Source organism: Rousettus aegyptiacus, unplaced genomic scaffold (genome assembly GCF_014176215.1).
Source record: "Rousettus aegyptiacus isolate mRouAeg1 unplaced genomic scaffold, mRouAeg1.p scaffold_m13_p_1, whole genome shotgun sequence".
Classification (NCBI taxonomy): domain Eukaryota; kingdom Metazoa; phylum Chordata; class Mammalia; order Chiroptera; family Pteropodidae; genus Rousettus; species Rousettus aegyptiacus.
The window spans coordinates 10,641,364-10,662,348 of NW_023416284.1; the positions used below are offsets into that span (position 1 = coordinate 10,641,364).

A 20,985-nucleotide genomic window follows, 5' to 3' on the forward strand; every position below is an offset into this window, starting at 1 on the left:
GGCAAACCCCAGACCTCCTGGGTAAGGAGCCTCTCCACAGCCTCTCACAGAATGGCCCATCATGTCTTCCTGAGCCGAGCTGTAGAGGTTCATCTCCTCCCTGGAACTGTCGGAGCATGTGGCTGAAGCCCCCTAAGCCTCTCATTAGCTCCCTGGACCTTCCGTGTCTCACAGACCAGGGCTCCCCTCTTATTCCAGGATTGCCTCTCTCCACCTCCTACGCGCCCCTTCGGGATCCATCCTCCCGGGCCCCACCAGAGCCAGCCTGCGGGTGTGTCGTTAAACCGAACGAGTGTTAGGTCAGTGCGATGCTTTATCCTCGCCACCGCTGGGAGCTGGATTTAGTGTCTCTAGCAGAAGGTAAACTTCCCCTCCCTTGGACAGTGCCCTTAATTACAAGTGATATGTGGCTGTGGGAACAGCAGCGCCTCGGGCCCAGTGATTTAAGGAGCAGGCAGGAGGCTGAGGTTACAGGTGTTAACAGAGCTGAATCAGGAGCTGGAAGAACAGGGCCGAGGGAGGCTGTGGGAGGAAACGAGCCAGCCCCTGGAAGTGCCTGTCACCTGTAAACACTCTCAGGGAGAGAGAGGAAATCCCACCGCCTCATGGACAAATGGGGAAACTGAGACCAAGACCAAGAGACCAAGAGCACACTCCTAGTTGGCTTGGCCTGGGAGTCCACCGTCCTGTCTCTGCTGCCAGCCCGCCTTGCACCCCTGGACTCGGTTTATCCATCTGTCCACGAGAAGCAGAACTACCTCACTCACTTCCTAGGAGTGATCATCTTAATAACAAGTCATCTTAATAACCACAATAATCTTAACAACAACGGCTAGCTCCGATGGAGCACTCGTTACGTGCCGGGCATCACGCCAAGTTCTTGGTGGGCATTCCCGTGCTTAATTCTCATGACCGCTGGCGGCAGAGTGCGTGTGCTCACGCCCATCTTACAGAAGGGGTCACCGAGGCTCAGAGAGATGAAGTGTCTTGCTCAAGATCGCGCGGCTAGCGAGTGACCAAATGGAGAGTCTCCGCTCTCTCTCTCTCTCTCTCTCTCTCTCTCTCTCTCTCTCTCTCTCTCTCTCTCTCTGAATCCAGAACCTGACCTCTGGGCTCCAGGGATAAAAAGAAGGATGAAAGGCCAGTGTCTGCCCTGAAAGAGTCCCCGAAAGATGGAGGAGACAGAGAAGGGCGCGGGTTGCCAGAATTCCAGCAGAAGGAAGATAAGGGTGAGGGGAGGGGACTGGGGTGCAAGCGTAGGGATGTGGGAGTTCCCGGGAGGGAGAGCCGCCTCCAGGAGGAGGCATCAGGAAGGCTTCATGGAGGGGGTGGCATACAGCTGGGTCTTGTATCCTGGGCATAGGACAGGACAGGAGGCATTTCAGGAAGAAGGAGCCCTATAGGCAATGGCGTGTGCGCAGCAAAGCGTGGAAAGCAGGGAGCATTCTTTTGTGGCAGGACCCCGAGGCAGCACAGGTGAGGTGCAGGTATTAAGAGATGATAATAGCGACAACAAAAAGACAATGGCCGACATTCAGTCAGTGCTTCCCAGGTGCCGGGCCGGGGTCTAAGTACTTTACGCAATGCTCACAAGAGCCTTGTCAAGTAGAGATTATAATGACCCCTATGTTACCAATGAGGAAACAGGCACAGAGAAGGTGAGTGACTTGCCAAGGTCACCCAGCTCACGGCGGGCAGAGCCAGGATATAGCAGCTTAGCTCCTGAGCCCAGACAAGGCCAACTGCTGTGCCCAGTCCCGGCAGGAGCCGGGGAGGTGAGGAAAGGACCTTTTGGGAAGGCTCTTCATTTGGCCGCCACTGGCCCTGCCTGTCCACCAGACTTGGCACAGGCAGACAAAAGTCAAGGCCACAGTGAGACCCCGAATCCAGTGACGTCTGTCCAAGGAGGACACAGGAGTTGGGATGGGCCTGGGAAGCTCCCCAGCATTTGGGAGCAGGACTGAGGGTAGAGAGAGTGTTCATGGGAGACGATCGTGCCAGCCACGCCCTCCCAGCTGATTCTCCCGTGGACTCGAGGCCCGTCAGAGGACAGACTCCGAACGCTGAGGTTACCTCGCATGGAGAACCTGAGCTCCTCTCTGCCGACCAGTCCATTGTCTGACTTTTCTGGTCAGGAGGTCTTCCTCCGCTAACCTTGAACTCTCCAGGCCTCTCCCACACAGAGCCATAGACGCTTCCAACTGGAGAAGACTTTACGGGTCCCCTAGTCCAGACCCATCACGAAGTCTCAGAGGAAACTAAGTCCCTGAGACTGAGTGACAGCTGGTGAGAAGCAGGGCCAGGCACGGCCCTCAGGGTTGTGAGCATGGCCTGAAAGCTTAAGCCAGATGCAGTTTCGCGTCCTCGCCTTGGTTCTTACTGGCTGAGTGGCTGTGGATCAGTCGCCCTTGCAAACATCAACTCAGGACACTTACGCTGCCCTGTGCTGGGCCCTGGTCAGCAGAATGAACCAATGTCTCTAGCATGAGAAGCTCCTAGGCCAGAATGAGTGGTGTAGACAAAGGCCAGCCACTGTTCCAGGCCGGGTGATGGAGATTATTGTTCACAGATCTGATGGCCAATAGGTCCATGAGCTTTCCAGTATCAGATGTCCTGCAAAGCACTTCGACGGGAACATGGCAAGGCCAGGGGAGAGGCCATGTGTGCTGGATCTCTGAGACTCCCCCCACCCTCAAGGCAAGCCCTTCCACCCTGGCCAGGAGTTGTATCCCATTGGGATTGAAGCTTGACTCTGGCTCGCTCAGCTCTTGAAAAAGACACGATCTAACGGATGTGCGACAAAGCAAGTAGACTTAACTGTTTATTGTAGAACCTGGGAGATGGGCACGAGAGTGTTCATTGTACAAATATTTGAACTTTTAGATAGGTTTAAAAATTTTCATAGCAAAACATTGCAAAAACTGAATGCACAACCTCCTTCCTACATAAAAAACCCTTCTCCACTGCGCCTCCCCTCCCCCAGGCCTCCCCCTGGAAATTGCTTTATGAGAAGTAAGTGGCAAGAATGATTTACTTGCCCTCTAACTTGGAAATCAATTTTAAAATGCTGATAGGACAGGAAAGACTCTGGCCGCAGAGCCCTCTGGGAGATCTCCTGCTAGAAGGGAAGGCTCTGAACTAGGGATAAGGGGTGGGGGTTCTGCCGTGAGGTTGGTAGGAGTTGCCCCCGCCACGTACTTCAGCCCTCACAAGCGCCCCACATGAGACAGGCACCAGCGTCACCCTAGCTGGCAACTTCCTACAGGACATACTACCTGGGAATAGAAGGGCAGTGACCTTGGAGCCAGGCCCGGGGTGGGGAAAGTCAGGGGTAAGTTCTGTTCTGAGCCCCAGAACACCAAGGCTCAGTGTTTAAGGGGACAAATTCTGCTGGAAGGGGCAGAAGTTTTCCAGGGTGGAGGAAGAGGGAGGAGGGTGAGGTCCGCCCAGAGTTTCCAGGCTTCAGCCTACTGCTTTTCTTTTGGTGGGGGGAGTAGGAGTTTGTGTAGAGCAGCCTTGAACTTGAACTTGAACTTGAGCAGGAAGAACTCGAACAGGGTGCCACTGCCACTAGCCAGATCCTGAATATCCCTCCCTACTTGCCAGGGCCTCCCCAGGCTTCTGCGGGCTTCCGGAGGCTTCTTTCATAAAGCTACAGTATGACTCGTGGTAAAATCACCCAAGTATGTAATGTATACCTCTGGGACACATTGAAAACATCCTCCAAATAGCCACCTTGCCGCTATTTAAAACGGATTCATGTCACACCCCATAGATTTCATCTCCACAGAAACGGCACCTATCATGGGCCTGAACACATTTGTTCTATTGCCACATAAACTACAATGGCATGGCAGGGTCCAGGCAGCCTTGCACGGTGACCCCAGACAGGCTATCTCCAGCCAGCAAACCCCAGGTGCAGGGCGGGTCTATATGGGACTGGCAGCCTGGAAAGCCAATCAGAAAACTGGGAACATTAAGAAACGGCCAATCAAAGCATGAGCAGAAAGTTACACAGCTTGTGGGTGTGGGGCTTTGGGAATTTGAGGTCCTTTGACCTAATCAGTGCAGAATCAGAGAGTCTCCTGGAGAACTCTGCCTATCCCCTGTCTGCTGAGGCCTGGAGAAGCCATGCTGAGGTTTGCCCTACCTGAGACTTGCCCTGCCAGGCATTAATAAGTTTCACTACTGTTTAGTGAGCAGCTACTACAAAACAGGTCCTTAGTTCATATAACACCACCATCCAGTGGGGCTTGCTATTCCCGATTTAGAGCTGAGCACACAGCAGCTTACAGAAGTCGAGGCAGTGGTTCACACAATGAACTTGCATTAGAATCTCCTGGCAGGCTCGTTTAAACCCAGCTGGCTGGAGCCCACCCTGCCCCAGCCCACCCCGAGGGTTCTGATTCAGCAGGTCTGGAATGGGGCTCAAGAGTCTGCATTTCTAACAAGCTCTCAGGGAAGGTGGATGCTGCTAGTCCAGGGCACCACACTTGGAGAACCACCAGGTTAAAAGCATCATCTGCCAAACAGCACTAGAGTACCAGATCCAACACGACACTTTGCCTGGCCTCCTCACTGCTCCTTTGAGTGAGTGTGTGTGTGTGTGTGTGTGTGTGTGTGAGAGAGAGAGAGAGAGAGAGAGAGAGAGAGAGAGAGAGAGAGAGAGCGCTTTTGTTTCTCCCACTCTGCCCAACCTCACTAATTCACCGCCGCACATGCTGCCCCCCAGGAGTCCCCCCCCCACTGCTCCCCCAGAGCAGTCAGCCAGAGCCTCCAGTTGGGGTTGTTAATTTTATCTTCCACCACCAGGAAAGCACAACAGCTGGCAGGGGAGGGCGAAGCAGGTGAGTGGGTGCCGCCAGCCAGCTCCCATGGGGTGGGAGACGGGAGGATGGGTTCCGCCCGCAGCCGCCGGGCTCCCTTACAACCCTGCTCCACTCAGAAAGACGCCCATCTCCTGGCTGGGAGGATCCTGGGCAGCGTCCGCCCACACCGGCAATGACCTAGACCCCGGACCCCCTCCCCTCTCCGTTGCATGGGCACACGGGCCCCCGCTGCTTTCAGGCTGGAGGGGGCGGTGGGCTCGGCTCAGCAGCTGCCACATGAAAGGGCCCGTTGCAGCCCACGGAAGCGCAGATGCTGCGTTTTCCTCTCCTGTCACTGATGGCGGCTCCATTTAGGGGCTTTTTGTCAGGTTTTTTTTTTCCCCCCTTGGCTGCTGTTACTACTCAGTTCAATGTTTAGTTTTCTCATAAACCCAAGAGTTGTGCTTTTTCTCGCTCCCTTCTTCTCGCTGGAGTCCCCGTCCCATTGTGGGATCTGCCTCCTCCGGCATCTGCTGTGAGGCAGGGGCTCAGGTGGGGCCAGAAGTTTCAGCCCTTCCAGATTGTCCCGGAGGGAAGGACGACTGGGTCCCTCCCCGCACTCACCTGCTCATTCATCTGACAGATATTTGTCGGGCAAATCCTTATGAGTCAGACCTTGGTACGTGACCACATTCTACCCTCATGGCACTTGCACTCTCGTGGGGGACGTCAGTGTAAAAGATAAGTATGCAAACCAGCATAGGACACGATTATGCATTATGATGACCTCTATGGAGAAACGACACAGCCCTGTGACAGACGATTGCAGGGTGACACTTGAAAGATGGACAGCACCCAGCCATGCAAAAAGCTGAGTGAAGAGCTTCAGGCAGAAGAAGCAACAGACGCAGAGGCCCCGGTGTTGGGATGACCTTAGGCTGTTCGTGGACTCCCACACACACACACACAAATCTCAATGTTTGGAATATGCGAGTGGGGGGATCAAGATAGGCCAGAGGTAGGCCCACGGCATCTCATGGTCTTGTGGGATTCCTTCGCAAACGGGCTGTGTGCTTGCTTGTGCTAGGAGAAACGAAGGAAGGAGGGAATCAAACAGGACTTGAAAATGAGTCTTGTACGGCAGGCCTGCACTAGCTCCGAGATTAGGTTGAAAAAAGAGAAAACTCCAGCCTTCAGAGAGCACAAGTCTAGTAGAGAAATAGACATGGACCCAGGACAGAATGACGAGCATTTATGAGTGTGTGACAGGAGCAGGATGCTCCCGGAATTCAGAGGATAAGCCATAACCAGGTCGGAAGAAGTCCTGGAAGGCTGCCTGGAGGAGTCGACACCTAAGACCAGCCCTAAAGGATGCAGCCCAGTTAACCAGCAGAAGGACGCCTACGTGCAGGGCACAGGGGAGGTAAGCAAGGTGAGGAAGAAACCCTGGCCGGCTCAGTGTGGCTGGAGCAGAGAAGGCTTTCTGGAGGAGATAATCTTTTAAGCAGTTATCTTAAAGAAGCAGAGAGAGATTGGTGGAGAAGATGAAAAGAAAAACAGAGATGTGGGACCAAAAAAAAAAAAAATCAGAAAGAAATTAAAATAAGGAACATGGAAGTGCATTTATATTCATGGACACTTTTATATTAAGAGGGTGGTTTTCTTTCTTTTCTTTTCTTTTCTTTTTTTTTTTTTTTGAAATATAGTGTAATGACTAGGAGCTGATTGAAAAGGAAGGCAGTCAATAGAGCAGGCACGCTGAGAGGAAAAAATGGATTTTTGTAAATAATATAATTTTGAACTTGTCTTTTCCCTTCCCCACCCCTCCCCCAAATCTAATTGATTACCACCCCATGATAAATGACACTCAGAGCAGGAGTGTACTAAGCACCATCATAAAGTGGTACCCAAGGAACGGGACAGATTATCCCTTCCTCCAGACAATGGCCACTCCAGGGAGCACACGAAACTCCCCTATGCACCCCCCTCAGCCGAGGGAGGGGTGCGGGCAATCGAAGAGGTGAGATAAATAACCCCTTTCTGTTTGCGTAGCACTTTACTGTCCTCGTAGGAGGTTGATGCCCATTTTCTCATTTTCTTTTCTCCTCAAAAAATCCTGGAGGCCGAAAGGTCAGCAGGGTATGTTTTATTGAACCTATTTTATAGATAGGAAGACTGATGCAGGACAGGTAGGTCAACAGATTTGCCCAAGTCCCCATGGAAGGCTGGTAACTAAGCCTGGGCTGGAACCTTGGTCTGACTCTATTAGAGCCAGGACCCCGGTGGGAGTTGGCGGGGGTCTTCACGGTGGGGAGAGATGTGAACTCTAGTAGATGCGCACTGGCACGGGGCAGACTTCTCCTTCCAAACATACTGGGGTGTGTATGAGAACAAGCAAAGACCACGGCATGGTTTGCAGAGCAAAGAGCCATCGCATTATCGCCAAAGTGAGTTATGATGACCGAAACGAAGTTCTGCTTTCAAGATAAAGGCAGGCAATATTTCAGGGTTAATTTCATAAGACCGATCACCCGACCATTACCTCGCTGAATCGATCTTAACTGTGGAGTCTAAAATAATAACTCCGGCCTCCCTTGGTGGCCAAGGAACAGACATGGTAGAGGTTAGCTGTAACGTGCAGCTGTGTCCGATGCAAAGCCATGTAACCTTCCCTGATGCTAGATGAAATCGTTCAAAGAAATTTCTAGCAGCAACTGTCTTCACTTAAGATGACGACAAACATAAGCTGGGAGGTCCACCGGCTTAACTTGGGGTCAGTGGATTCAGAGGAGTTTATGGTCGTGGACTCCATTTGACCATGGCGATGGACTCGTAGGATTTGGGGGCTCTTCCTGCTGCATGGAGCTGGTGTTACACAAGTGTGAGAATGTTTCCAGAAGTGGTTTGTAAATCCCGAAGCTTCACCCATGTCAAGGTTCTTCTTGCCACTGCGACAACTTCCATGTATTCCCTCTCCAAGCCACACATGCCTGCTTGGCATCTCCACCTGAGGGTCATTTCAGGTCATTTCAATGCTCACCCCGCCCCTTCCCAGGAGAGCATTGTTCTAGCTCAGACATCTCTGAAGACACAATCTCGAAGTCTGAAGGAATGAGGCAGTAGTAGTGGGTGCACTGGGCATGTCACACGAGGGCAGGGGAGAGATCGATGAGCCGAGAGTCTCCGTTGATGGTTCGTTGCCATCATAGGCCACCTAGATCACAGCCAGCTGGCCTTGCTTTACACAGCTCATGCCAGAGCCTGACTTTGAACTCAGGATTATTCTCGACCAGGACGTTCTGTGGTCTTGATGCCTGTGTCTGCAGCAGGCCGTCTGCCTTTGGCTGGACACTGCTCCCAGGGCCATGGAATCTGTCCCAAGCATGGGCACATAAGGGGGCTGCTCATTTTGCCCTTGGTCAGAGGCTGTAACAGAGATAGGGATGGAGATGAGACTGGAGAGAGGGGTGGAGCTGGGGAAGGATTCGAGACGGAAATAAAAGATCGAGTTGAAGTGGGAATAGAGATGGGTTAGAGGTAGGGATGGGGATCAAACTGGAAAAGGGGATGGGGGCAGAAGTGAGAATGGAGGTGGAGAAGGAAATAGAGAGGAGATGGGATGGAGGTGGGGGTGGAGGTAGAGACGGGGTGCAGTTGGGAAGACTGAGAGCGAAGGAAGGCTGTGGATGACAAGCCTGCGAAGCAGGCGGTGTGGGGGAAGGAGGGAAGGGACAGAGAGCAGGCAGGGGAGAGGGCGACGGTGATGTGTGGGGTGGAGCCTCCGTACGCAGCCAGGGACTCCCGGGTGTAGGCAACTCCCTGCCTGCCTTCACTCAGAGCCCTGCGCCGGGCAAGATGCAGAGTGACGTTTTTCTAGGACACAAAGACTGCGGGCTCTGTCCATGGGGAGGGTGCGGGAGGCCTGGGCTGTCCACACGGATGTCAGCAGCTCCGCTGTGCCATCGTCCACACAGCTGAAATCTGTTGCTGTCTTACGAGCTTGATTAACTGTACATATTGCTAACACCTGCTCAGAAATATAACGAGGGACAGGAACACAGCTCCCAATCAGGGTCTGTGTGGGTGGCATGCGTGCCTTGGGTGCAGATCTCCAGAATGGGGATATGCGCACACGCAGATGTGTGTGTGTGTGTGTGTGTGTGTGTGTGTGTGTGTGTGTTGGGGGGGGGCACCCATGCTATGCAAAGAACCTTGACCAGGATTTGGAAGCCCTGGGGGCCAGTCCAGGCTCTGCTCTTGACTGTGAAATGGAAGGTCTAGACCAGCTGGGCAATAGAAAGACAATGCAAGCCACATATGTAATTGTAAGTTTTCCAATAACCACTTTGAGAAAAGTTTTTAAAGGTGAAATTAATTTTAATCATATATTTATTGAGTCTCGTACAGCCCAAATGTTATTTCAACGTGTAATCAATATAACATATTCAACTTTCTTTTTAAAATTGTCTTCAAAATTTAGTGTATTTCACACTTATAACACATAGCAACTTGAAAAAGCCACATTTTGAGTGCTCAGTAACCATGTGGGTGAGTGGTCACTAAGCTCTAAGCCCTCACTAAGCTACGAGTGCCCCCAAATGCAAAGACGGGCTTTTATTCTCCCAGTCTATAGCAAGGAGCCTCAAAGAAAGAATGTTATTAAATCATACTGCTAAAAGATGCCCCTGACATGTATTGGGTACAGTTTTAAAACACTTTCAGGCACTACTTCCTTGAATCCCCACAGGTACCCTATAATTGCATTTTGCAGATGAGCAAACTGAGGTTCGGAGAGGTTAAATAACTTGCCCAAGGTCGCAAGCCCATAAGTAGTACAGCTGGCCTTTGAATTCTAAGTAGTCGAGTTTAGACTCCACACTCTAAATCAACCATTGTCACTGACTAGCTTCCTTCTATTAGTGATACAAATAATATTAATTAAAATTGCTAAACTGTATTACAGACTTATTATCTACCAGACATTTTGTAAGCATCATCTCATTTACTTCTCAAAGCAACCCTATAAGGAAGGTTCTAGTATCTCTTGGCATGGTCCCTTAATCTTTAGGGCAATCAAATTAAGCAGAGCCACACACAGGAGTAGTCCCCGAGGGTGTCTGGATTTCAGATATATGTGGAGATTGAGTTGTGCCAGATGAGTGAGTGATCCCAGTGCTCAAATGTGTACTTAAGGCTAAAGGTAGCCGTGGGTATGAGCGCCTTCTTTCTTTCCAAAGATGGAGGTGCCACAGCTTTATGTCAGAGTTTGGGCTCTAGAGCCAGGGCGCTTGGGTTCAAATCCTGACTCTGTGAACCCAGGCAAGTTGCTTCACCTCTTAAGTTTCCCCATCTGCAGAATGGGAGTCAATAAACCCACCTCGTGGACTGATGGTGAGGATTAAGCAAGTTAACACTTGTAAGGGCTCAGAACAGTTCCTGCCTCGTAAGTGTTGGCCACTGTTGGTTCTTGCTGTGAGGTCCAGGTTTTCAGTCGAGTTCTCGAAAAGTTAGATTGCAGAATCTGCAACTTCTGGGTAAATTGAAGTGTTCTAGTGTATTTTTCCCCTCTCGGAATTTCTACTCCATTACCATCTGTTTCATCCCATCTTATACTTAATTACAATTCTCCTTCTATTGTTCTCCCATTGTTTCCTGTTTGTCTGCTTCCCCCGCTGACAGCGCATGGCGGCTGCCTGAATGAATGAACCGTTCGTACCTGGCTTCCTTTCATTAGACCTTAAAATAGAGTTGCCAGGCTGCTGTCGCCTCTGCCAGACTGGGGACTTCTCAGCCCCGTGTCTCTTTCATCACTGGGCACCTACCCCAAACACCTGGCATCACGCCCCTCACCTCATAGGTGTCCGGAAATGCTTGTCTAATTTAAACTGAACTGGGGTGAAGCCCCCTGCAGGAAAGAAAGGCCCAGCCGCTTCACCTTCTCTCCTCCCCCCACTGCGCTGGACCAAGGTGGGAGAAGCCAGACCTGACAGCCCTGCCCGAGGGAAGGACTAAGATCCCAGCTACTGTCCTGCTGATTATAAGGGGGGTGGGGGGGAGGAGGCAAATAAGTGTGGGCATCGCAAGAATAGGAAATTGCCACCACCTGCTAAGCAAGACCTTTCACATCGATTAGCTGGTTCTTTTTCAAATATGTCTGCCAAGTATGATTCCCATTTCACGAACTGGGGAACGGGGAGGCTCACGGTTCCGGCACCTTGCCCAAGGACATGGAGGTGATGCTGACTTAGCTGGGACTTGGACCCATGAGTGCCTGATGGTTCCACGTGGGCCCTCTCCAACACCCCGCAGGGCCCGGGAGCACGGGCTTTGGCAGAGCAGCCGGTGGCAGCTGGTGAGGAGAGCAGAGAGGTGAGCGGGCGGGAGGCGGGACCGACCAGAGCGAGCCAGCTTCTGCGGAGGGGGAGGGCGGGAAGCCTCCTCGCTCCCCGTGGCGCTCAAAGTCATCGCCTTCTCTCTTCTGCCCTCGCCGTAGTCTCAACTACCGAGATCGTTTTACCTTAAATTCATACTCTATTTCCAGTCTCTTCAGAATGCCACTCGAATCATGTCACTGCTCTTGCTTAAAACCTTCGATGGCTCCCCGCTGCTCTTAGGGTAAAGAAGAAAACCTCGCGAACGGTGGTGTGCTGGCAAACCCGCTCTGTGGGGCCTGGGGCGGGGGGAGGAACAGATAAGCAAAACAAAACAAAACAAAACAAAACAAAACCCTGATGTGTAGCCGCGGCTGATTTCCATGGCGTGGAGACGCCACCGTGGCCCGTGTCAAGCTAGCAGCAGTTGAGCAATTAGTTCAGAAAATTCCCTGAAAATGTCACCGTCGGCTCCCACGAGCCCGTAGTCACCTGCCCCGGTGAGTGGGGGCCCCGCTGTCAGCTGCCCCGCTCATCACTCCAGCCCCGCTGGGCACGACATTCCCCTGGTTCCTGGATTCCCGCCACAATGGCCTGCCTCCCAGCCCTCCTGCCCTGGGCCTACCTGCCCCAGGCCTTTGCAAATGCCGTTCCTATCATCTGCCGCGCTGGTCCTCTGCAGAGTTGCTTCCTCAGGTCACAGCTAGTGTCGCTTCCTCAGGCTTGGGTCGGACCCCTTTATACTCTGTCACGCCTCCCAGTACTGGGGCACTTAGCGTGTTAACTGTGTGATCTCGGGATTCATGCTGTTCTATCTACCGGGCTGTGAGCCCCGGGAGGCAGGGCCCTCTCTGTAAGCCCAGCAGAGACATCGTTCTCACTGTGGTGGATGCCAGTGTCACCCCCTGGAGCTGTGCAACATTCGCCCCACCTCCCACCCCAGCCCCGCTCAGCGCCCAGCATGGGACCTGGCCCATCTTAGATAATCAGTGAACTTTCCTGACTCTCCACTGAAGCCTCTGTCTTCCTGTGCTTCCCTTTCGGGTAGCTCCTCCCACCTCCATCGAAGTGGTGGCTGCGGACGCACCAGCCCCCTTCAGCCGCTATCAGGCCCAGAACTTCACGCTGGTCTGCATCGTGTCTGGAGGGAAACCGGCACCCACGGTGAGTAGCCCTGACGCGCCGGTCCCTCCTCAGTCCCTGCCGGACCCCGCCACCTTCCTCCATGGCTTGTCCAGGTGCAGGGATCACCACGGTGCCCGCTCTGGGGAATGAAGGAGAGAGGGCGGGCGTGATCCGTGTAAGCTAACGCTACCTGTATGCTTCGGCCCGACCCCATCCACTTGAGGGACCCACCCAGGTCTCCCTGCGAGAGCACTAGCATTCGGCCACAGGCGCGAATGACCCTGAGCAGGGAGATGGCCCCTCTGCTTCTCATTTCCGTAAAGAGATTTAGGGGGTGGACAATATTAAAGTTTTCCAGCTGTTTTAATAGCAGCAAGACAGTTTGGTCTAAATGAAATACACGGACACTCCATGTATAAAACACTCCAAACAGAGAACCTATGGGCTGCATGTCCCCAAGGCCCCTCCAGTGTTGGCATCGTGTAATACTTTAGATCTTGACCCTGAGACTTTCTTACATTACGAGGATCAGTGAGGGGTGGATAGGTAGGGTTAGAGTTCAAGGTGAGGAGGCAAGGCATTCCAAACCCTGACTGTCTCACAGGCACGGTCCAGTGGGGAGGCCAGGGGACCCAGACCATTCTCACCCAGGACCTGAGCCCAGGCAGAACCAGCTGCCCAGGACAGGGCAGTGGGCAGGTGTGCACAGACACAGGGTAAGGCTGTAGACAGGTGTGCAGAGGCACAGGCGAGGCAGCAGGTAGGTGTACGGAGGCCAGCCTTTGGTGAGGCCCATTACCCTCCGCCCACACCTTATATTCCCAAGAAGAAAGATAAAAAAAGCAGCTTCGAAGCCAGCAATGGATGAGAGCAGGACTCAAGGCCTCCCTCTTGGAGCCCATAAAGAGATCTGACCTCCCTAAAATCAAGCAAGTTAGTCTCTTTCCCCCAAAGACAAGCTTTTCCAGAGGGCCTAAAGAAAGGCTCCTCACAGCCCTGGGCATATGGGAAAATCCCCCTCCCCCAGCCTGCCTGCTCCTGCCACTTAAGACGTGGCAATAAAATGTTCAAATATATGTATAAAAGATCCCCATCTCCCCATATTCCAGGCATCTTATGTTTGCCTGGAACTTCAGAACTTGAAAGAATTCTTTGATATAAATTACAAACCTGCTTTTGAAGCACTTTTCAAAAAAAAAAAAAAGAAAGAAAAGAAAAGAAAGAAAGAACCCAAGCAGGCTATTATGTGCATAAGAGATTCTTCGTTAGAGCTATAAACTCTGACGGATTTTCTGCATTGCACATTTCATTCCCCTCCCACCTCTTCCACCTTCCTGGCCCTATACCCCTCCTCCTACCTCTTTTCCTCGAATAATCCTCCATCCCCGCCCCGCAGCAGCATCCTCTGACCTGCTTCCTGCCTTCCTATCTCCCTGTCTCCCATCCATTTATTTATCTGACTTATTAAAAGAATATATACATACACCCCATCTCCACAGGCCTCTGGGCGCATGTACCGAAATAAAAAATTAAAAAAAAAAAGACGGCAAATTAAATTAAATTAAATGCCGCCTCTCGAAACTTGAACCCTCCACTAGCAGAGAAAGTGAGAAAATGTTCGCTTTTGCCTCATCCGCAAACCTGGTTCCCTCCCGCACACACACTAATTTTTCTGCCTTGTCTCCAAAACCTCCCAAACATACATACGCGCAGAGACCATTCGCTCTTTCCTCTGCTGACATCACGTTTAATCTCCACCTTCTCCTTCAACCAGTCGCTCTCCCCAGGTGAGCATGGGCCACCCCTTGGAGCCCAGGTGGCTGCCAGGCTGTGTCCAGGGCCCCTCTTTCTGCCCACTGTTTACAAGCATCCCACAGCCCCACGAAGTCGCTGCTCTTATCCCTCTGTACGAGTAAGGAAACTGAGGCTCAAAGAGGCCCGTCAGCTGGTAAGTGATGGAGATGAGCTTAGTCTCTGCCACCAAGGCCTTTGTATCCCCACTGAACAGAGCTGACTTAGAGTCTTGGGGTGCTGGAGAAAAAAAAAACAAAGGGAGGTCCATCTGGAAGGCTCCCAGGAGGAGGAGGCTCCGGAAGGACTGGCCTCCTGGGGCCATTTCCTGAGAGTCCGTTGGGAAGTCTAAGTCGTTGGCACAAAACCTTCTCCCAATTTCAGGTTTATTTCAAAAGAGATGGGGAACCGATTGATGCAGTGCCCCTGTCAGAGCCGCTGGCTGCAAGCTCCGGCCCCCTTCAGGACAGCAGGCCCTTCCGCAGCCTCCTGCACCGTGACCTGGACGACACCAAGGTGCAGAGGTCGCTGTCCCTGCTGAACAATGAGAACCGGGGCGGGCGTCCCTCCACGGAGCACCCCGCGCACGGCCTGACCCCGGATCCCAGCATCCTCTTCCAGCCGACCACTGAGAACATCCCGGAGACGGTGGTGAGCCGCGAGTTCCCCCGCTGGGTCCACAGCGCCGAGCCCGTCTACTTCCTGCGCCACAGCCACAACCCCGGCAGCGACGGCACCGTGGAGGTGCGCGCCCTGCTCACCTGGACGCTCAACCCGCAGATCGACAACGAGGCCCTCTTCAGCTGCGAGGTCAAGCACCCAGCGCTGTCGATGGCCATGCAGGCAGAGGTCACGCTGGGTAAGGCTTGGAGGATGCCCTTCTGCAGGTCCCCTGCAGAGCTGGGGGGTGTGGGAGCCTTAGACTAGGGTCCCTGGGCTGCTAGCCACCGTGGAGATGGGGAGGAGATGAAGCAAACTGGGGTGAGAGACACAGAGTCGGAGCTTTTATGGAAGTTTGCTGAGCTGGGTCGGAGGACATGGGAGGGAAGCCAGGGGAGTTCACCGAATAGGGTCAGGAACGTGGACGGTCACAGCAGAATCAAGAATATGGATCAGCGTTAGAGAACGTGGGAGGTTTTCGAGACTGAAAACAGGACAGGAAGGCACAGGGCAGGCTGCTGGAGAAATGAAGGAAGAGTCGGGATCCTTCAGGGGAGGACCTTGCTGAGTCAGGTCATGGAAAGGTCAGGAAAGACTTTCTTGGTCACGGTCGGGGGCACAGGAGGTGACAAGGAGGTTTTCTGGATCAAAGAAGAGACTCATGAGCTCAGGTGAGAGTTCCTAGGTAAGGGGCATTGACATGGCAGGGCTTGGGCTTGTGGGGTCGAGGGCAGGAAGCTTCACCAGGTTGTGGTCAAGAACGCATAGAACATGGGAGGACATCCCGCTGGGGCAAGAACTTTTGGAGGCACCCACTTCTCTCACTCTTTTCTCACATCCCATGTCCAAGCCGTCACCAAACCCTGGCAGCTCAACCTCAGAAACCGCCCCGCACCTGCCACTTTTCGTGGCTTCCTCTTTGATCACCTCACCCAGCTGCCCTCAGTTCGCACCTGGATTATTGCGGTCGCTGCCCGACCGCACCCCGCTTCCACGTGTCCCCCTTCTAGTCTTCACCCTGATCGATCCATTTAAAAGATAAATCAGATCACGACTCAAATACACACCCACCCCAAATTCTCTCAATGTAGACAGATTGATAGAACAGAATAGAATCCAGAAATAGACCCTCACATATAGACTCAATTGATTTTTGACAAAAGAGTCCAGGCCGTTCAATGGGGATAAAGAAGTCTTTTTAACAAATGACCCTGGAACAACTGGAGAAGCATAAGGAAAAAATGAACCCGGACCCTTAACTTTGCATACACATAGAATTAATTCGAGATACATCATAGACCTAAACGTAAAACCCAGCGTCATAAATCTTCCAGAACAAAACATACAAATTTGTCTTCGTAACGTCGGGATAGGCAAAGATTTCTTAAAGAGGTCACAAAAAGCATTAAACGAAAATTTGAAAATCGGTAAATTGGACTTAATCAAAATTCAAGTCTGCTCATAAGAAGGCAACTTTAAGAAAATGAAAAGGCAAACTATAGACTAAGAGGAAATATTCTAAATACAGATATACAATAAAGGATTTGTATCCAGAATATAAAAACAACTACTATAGATCAATAACGTCAAGGCAACTTGATTATTTAAAAAAACAAGATCTACAAGTGGCCAATAACTGTAATGGAAAGGCGCATATTATCATTAGTCGTCAGGGGAAGTAAGACTAAACTCTCACTGAGATACCATTTCACAACCACTTAGAATGGCTAAAATTGAACAGATGGACAATACCAAATGTTGGCGCGAATGCAGAACAATCAGAACCCCCGTGCGTCACTGGTGGGAGTGTGGAACAGCGTGTCTACTTGGAAAACCGGCAGTGTCTTACAAAGGTAAAGATGTCCCGATTCTATGACCCAGCAATTTCACTCCGAAGTATTTACCCAAGAGAAACGAAAACAGAGAGAAATGAAAACAGATCCGCGAAGACTCAGACACGAATGTTCACAGTAGCTTTACTCACAGCAACAACGAAAGCTGTAAGGAGCCCAAAAGTCTATAATTAGGAAGATAGATGAAAAGAATTGCGGTATTTTCATACAGCGAACTACTTCGCATTAACACAGATGAATGAGCAAACTGACACACGCAAGGACGTAGATGCGACTCGAAACACACTGAATGGAAGAAGCCGGACGGCAGGGTGCGTCCCGAACGATTCCACTTGTGCGGACTTCTAGAACACAAAGCAAACCTCTGAGGGGGATATAAATCAATACGATGTTTACCTGTGGAAAGTGGAAATTGGCTGAAGGGAGGCATAAGGAAAACTTTTGGAGGGACGGAAGAGTGTTAGAGTTTGACTGCGATGGTAGCTACATAGGCATTCCTAGTTTTTAAGATCCATCAAATTGTGTACTTAAGAACAGTGCATTTCCCTGTGTGACTGGCATCACATCTAAAACTAAACCTCGGTGGTGTTCATTGATCATTCGCCTCTGCTCCATCTGCTCCAGCCACAGGGTCCTCCTTAATCTTCCTTGAATATACCCAGTCCAGCTCCTCCTCTGTGACTTGGCACTGGCTTCTTTTCCTTTTTGCCCAGAATCTTACCCCAATATTCTCAATCCCTCCTTCATTAAGATCTCTGCTCAAATCTTCTACTCAAATCTTCTACCCTCTCTCAAACAGGCTCTTCCTCCTGGACCCATCAGCAACTTACCTTGCTTTGCTTTCAGGCACTGTATTTATTTTCGCCTACAAGTATATTATATAGTTCCTCATTTTTTGGATCCTCCACTGGAATTTAAGTTGCATGAGGACAGGATCCTTACCTGCCATGTTTACATGATACAGGGCTCAGAACAATCCTTAATGTGCTACTTAATAAATGCTTATTTAATAACAATTAATTAACACTTTTCTGGGTTGTTGTGAAGATTAATTAGGGCTGTGTATACAATGTGCTTAACACAGTGACAGAGTAAGCACTCAGTAAATATAAGGTACCATTATCATTTATCATTGTATCCTCAATACTGCCTCACATAGTGACCAATAAATAAAAAACTAGATGAGTAGAACAGATGAGTGAATGGGCTGGTGAATGGATTGGTAGGTTTATGGGTGCTGGATGGATGGATGGATGGGTGAGAGGTGGGGGTGGGATGGGTGGGTGGATGGATGGATGGATGGATGGATGGATGGATGGATGGATGGATGGGTGAATGGGTAGGTAGATGGATGGATGGATGGGTGAATGGGTGGGTGAATAGATGGATGAATGGACAGGTGTGTGGGTGGGTGATGGTCTTAGTGAACACCCAGGAGTCCTGGGGAAAGCCTAGAGAATCTTGTCCATGGCATTTCACGTCTATTTTGTAGCAGAATCTTGTCCATGGGATTTCACAAGTCTATTTTGTAGCCGAGTGCTCCACAGAGGTAAAGAGGGCAGCATTCTCCTGAGCAGATAGACACCGCTTTACATTTCACATTGCTGCCTCATGTCTCTCTCCCCATTACCCTTGTCAGAGCAACTCATCAAACAGGGTGGTAGCTTATTCTGCCCATTTTTAGGTGTGAAAACTGAGGACCAACAAGTTGAGTTGACTCATCCAAGTCATGCATCCAGAGGGTAGAAGGCTGGGCCTCGATCCTGCATCTCCGGACTCCCCTCTTTCTATATGTCCAGGGTTGGGGAGTAGTGAAAGCCTCTGGGCTGAGAACATTCCCTCAGGCACTCTCAGGGTATATGCTAGGAGCAGGCAATGGGGCCCAGGATTTTGGCGTCAGCAGCTGCTAATGGGTTTCAGGGTGGTGGCGGACGTGCGAGGGTGATAGCAACTGGCCTGGCTTCCGGATGTCACATCTTGATGCAGCAGTGAGGGCGGGAGTGTGGGGGCCACCTGCTGCAAAGGCTCTTGTCCGTCAGCAGCCGCTCAAGGACCAAGCTTGGAGAAATGAGGGCAGAGCAGACCCCTCGCCTGTCCCCCGCTGCCCCGAAGGGCCAGTTCCACACACGAGCCTCCAGGACTCGCAGCTCAGGCGGCAAGGGAGGGGGTCTGGCCGCCCAGTGGGAGAAGGCATCAGCTCTCCTTCCCCTCCACCCCTGGGCTCCTGGCTCCCCTCCGAGGACCTGTGTGCCATCGAGTCCTGCTTCCGCTACTTCCTTTCTGTGTCACTTTGGGAAAACCACTGCCCTCCCTAGGGCCAGTTTTATAGCCTGCAAAATGGGCTTCATGGTAACTTGCCTCATATGCACTAGGATGGGTGTGACCGCCCTAAAACGGGGTTTAGTGCATTTTAGGCACCTGATAAATGTCAGATCTCTCTCCCCTAGGGGTCAATGTGCCTAGACCTGAGCCTGAAGGAAGTGGGTGAGACCTTTAAAATATAGGGCAGCGAGGAATCTGACCCAGAAGGGGAAAGGTGTCTGACCTTGTCTTCCAGGGAGAGGTTCACTCGCCTAAGAGACAAGGATGCCCTTCTGCGCCCTCTGCTGGCTGCAGCCTCACAGTGCCACCCCAGCCGGACAAAAGACCAGACACAATAACCCAGGGCCACACTGCCCTGTGCAGTTCTTCCCACCTGTAAACTGACCTACACAGAGCTCGAATGTTAATAAAGAAGGCGAGAAAGTAGCTCGAGCCTTTCGTGACCTCATGGGGACGACCTCAAATGTCGGAAGGTTCATTGAGATCACGCACGAGGCGTGAGCAGAGTGCCTGGCAGTTAGCACGTGCCCGACAAATGCTGACCCTCAACCCTCCATCTCCGAATATTCCTAACAACCAAGGCGGTGGTTAGGCGCGGGCTGTTATTACTGTTCTCGTTTTGTGTTCGGGGAAAGCCAGATGACGTGACTTCTCCAAGGGCACACAGAACAGGTTAGCACTGGCTCTCCGCGTCCCAAGCCGGCTCTTCTTCCTTCCTCTTAACGGATGCAGCCACGAAAACCAGCCTCGCCTTCCCCGCTGTTCCCCAACTCGGAGCGGGGCCAGCATTCCCCCCTGATGGCTCCCGCGGCCCCACGTGGAACTTCAGATGTCTCGCTTGTGGTTTAATTAACAGTCCTTCGGTCTCCTTCTCCGAGAATGAACTTGGCAGTGCCTGGGAGACCCCCCGCATCTGCCGCCTGCTCTGAGTTCTGCCCAGCGTCTGAGTGGGAGGAGAGGCCAGGGCAGCAGGCAAGGGCGGGAAGTCCCAGGCCAGGCCCCAGGCCTGGGAACAAAACTTGTATCCTGCTCCCGCCCCTGGGAGGTGTCCACAGAGGGTGGCGCAGAGCATGGCACTCCCACCAAAACCCTAAGACCTTCCTCCAGCCCAGGAAGCGCTACAGGGTCTGTCCCCAGCCCCCTGACCGCCACCTCAGCGCCACGCCCTGGCTGCTCCCTCCTCATAAGTGTCACGTCCTTGGGTCTGACTCTGCATAAGGTGACACTCCCCGATAGTTTCTCATCTATGCCCTTGTTTGCCTATCAAACGTCTCCCTACTAAAGCGTGAGCTCCGAGTTCTCAGGTACTTGGTCTTATTCACCCCTGTGTCCCCAGCCCTGCCCCAAGGCCTCGCATATGGTCGGCTCAATCATTACTTGTTGCAAGAAAATGAGAGAGTGAATGACCGAATGATTCAGAGGGAAAGTGTCCTGGCCTGAAAGTTGGGAAACAGGGGAAATGGTCTCTGTGGCGACCGTGGATAGGCCCCTTTGTTGTCCGTGGGCCTCGGTTTCCCAATCTGAAGCCTGAGAGGATGGACCCAGGGACCCCAGTGGCTCTCGCATCCTGATATTGTCTGTTCCCATGACGGCGACAGCTCTGGGCATCTGGTCTCCCAAACTCGGCGATGTAAGGGAATTTTAAAGGGATGATACAAGGGCATGCGGAAAAGAGGCAGAGGGGACGGGGGCCCAAGGAAGGAGATGGTCCCCCCATACCTTGCCCACCTCTACCCATCCCCCGCCTAGCGGGTCCAGGAAAACTCCACTGATCGGACCCTGGTCACACCGGCTTATGCTTGTCTTTCATCCCCACTGAGAGTGAACCGCACAGGGCGGAGACCGTATTCTGCACACCGTTGAATCCCCAGGCCCCGGGCTCATGACAGGGGCTCAGGAAATGAGCGAGAATGAATGCAGGCAGAGTCCGGGGAGGGAACGAATGTGCATCCTCGGAGCGCCTGTCTTAGCAGCCCAAGGACGGCGACTGCTGGACCGCAACCTCCTCTTCCTTTTCCCCCGCCCTTCCTTTCCTTGCTCAGTCTCCCCTCCCCT

General features: G+C 52.1%; 1 protein-coding gene across 2 annotated transcripts in view; it reads left to right on the forward strand.

Annotated features, from left to right (window-relative positions):
* IGSF21 (immunoglobin superfamily member 21) overlaps positions 1-20,985 on the forward strand; it is a 227,148-nt gene that overhangs the window by 204,014 nt on the left and 2,149 nt on the right. For both annotated transcript variants that reach the window (XM_016128301.2, XM_016128302.2), the window contains 2 exons: positions 12,228-12,343; positions 14,480-14,954. In XM_016128301.2, coding sequence (XP_015983787.1) covers positions 12,228-12,343; positions 14,480-14,954 — 591 coding nt within the window. The remainder of the gene's footprint in view (positions 1-12,227; positions 12,344-14,479; positions 14,955-20,985) is intronic.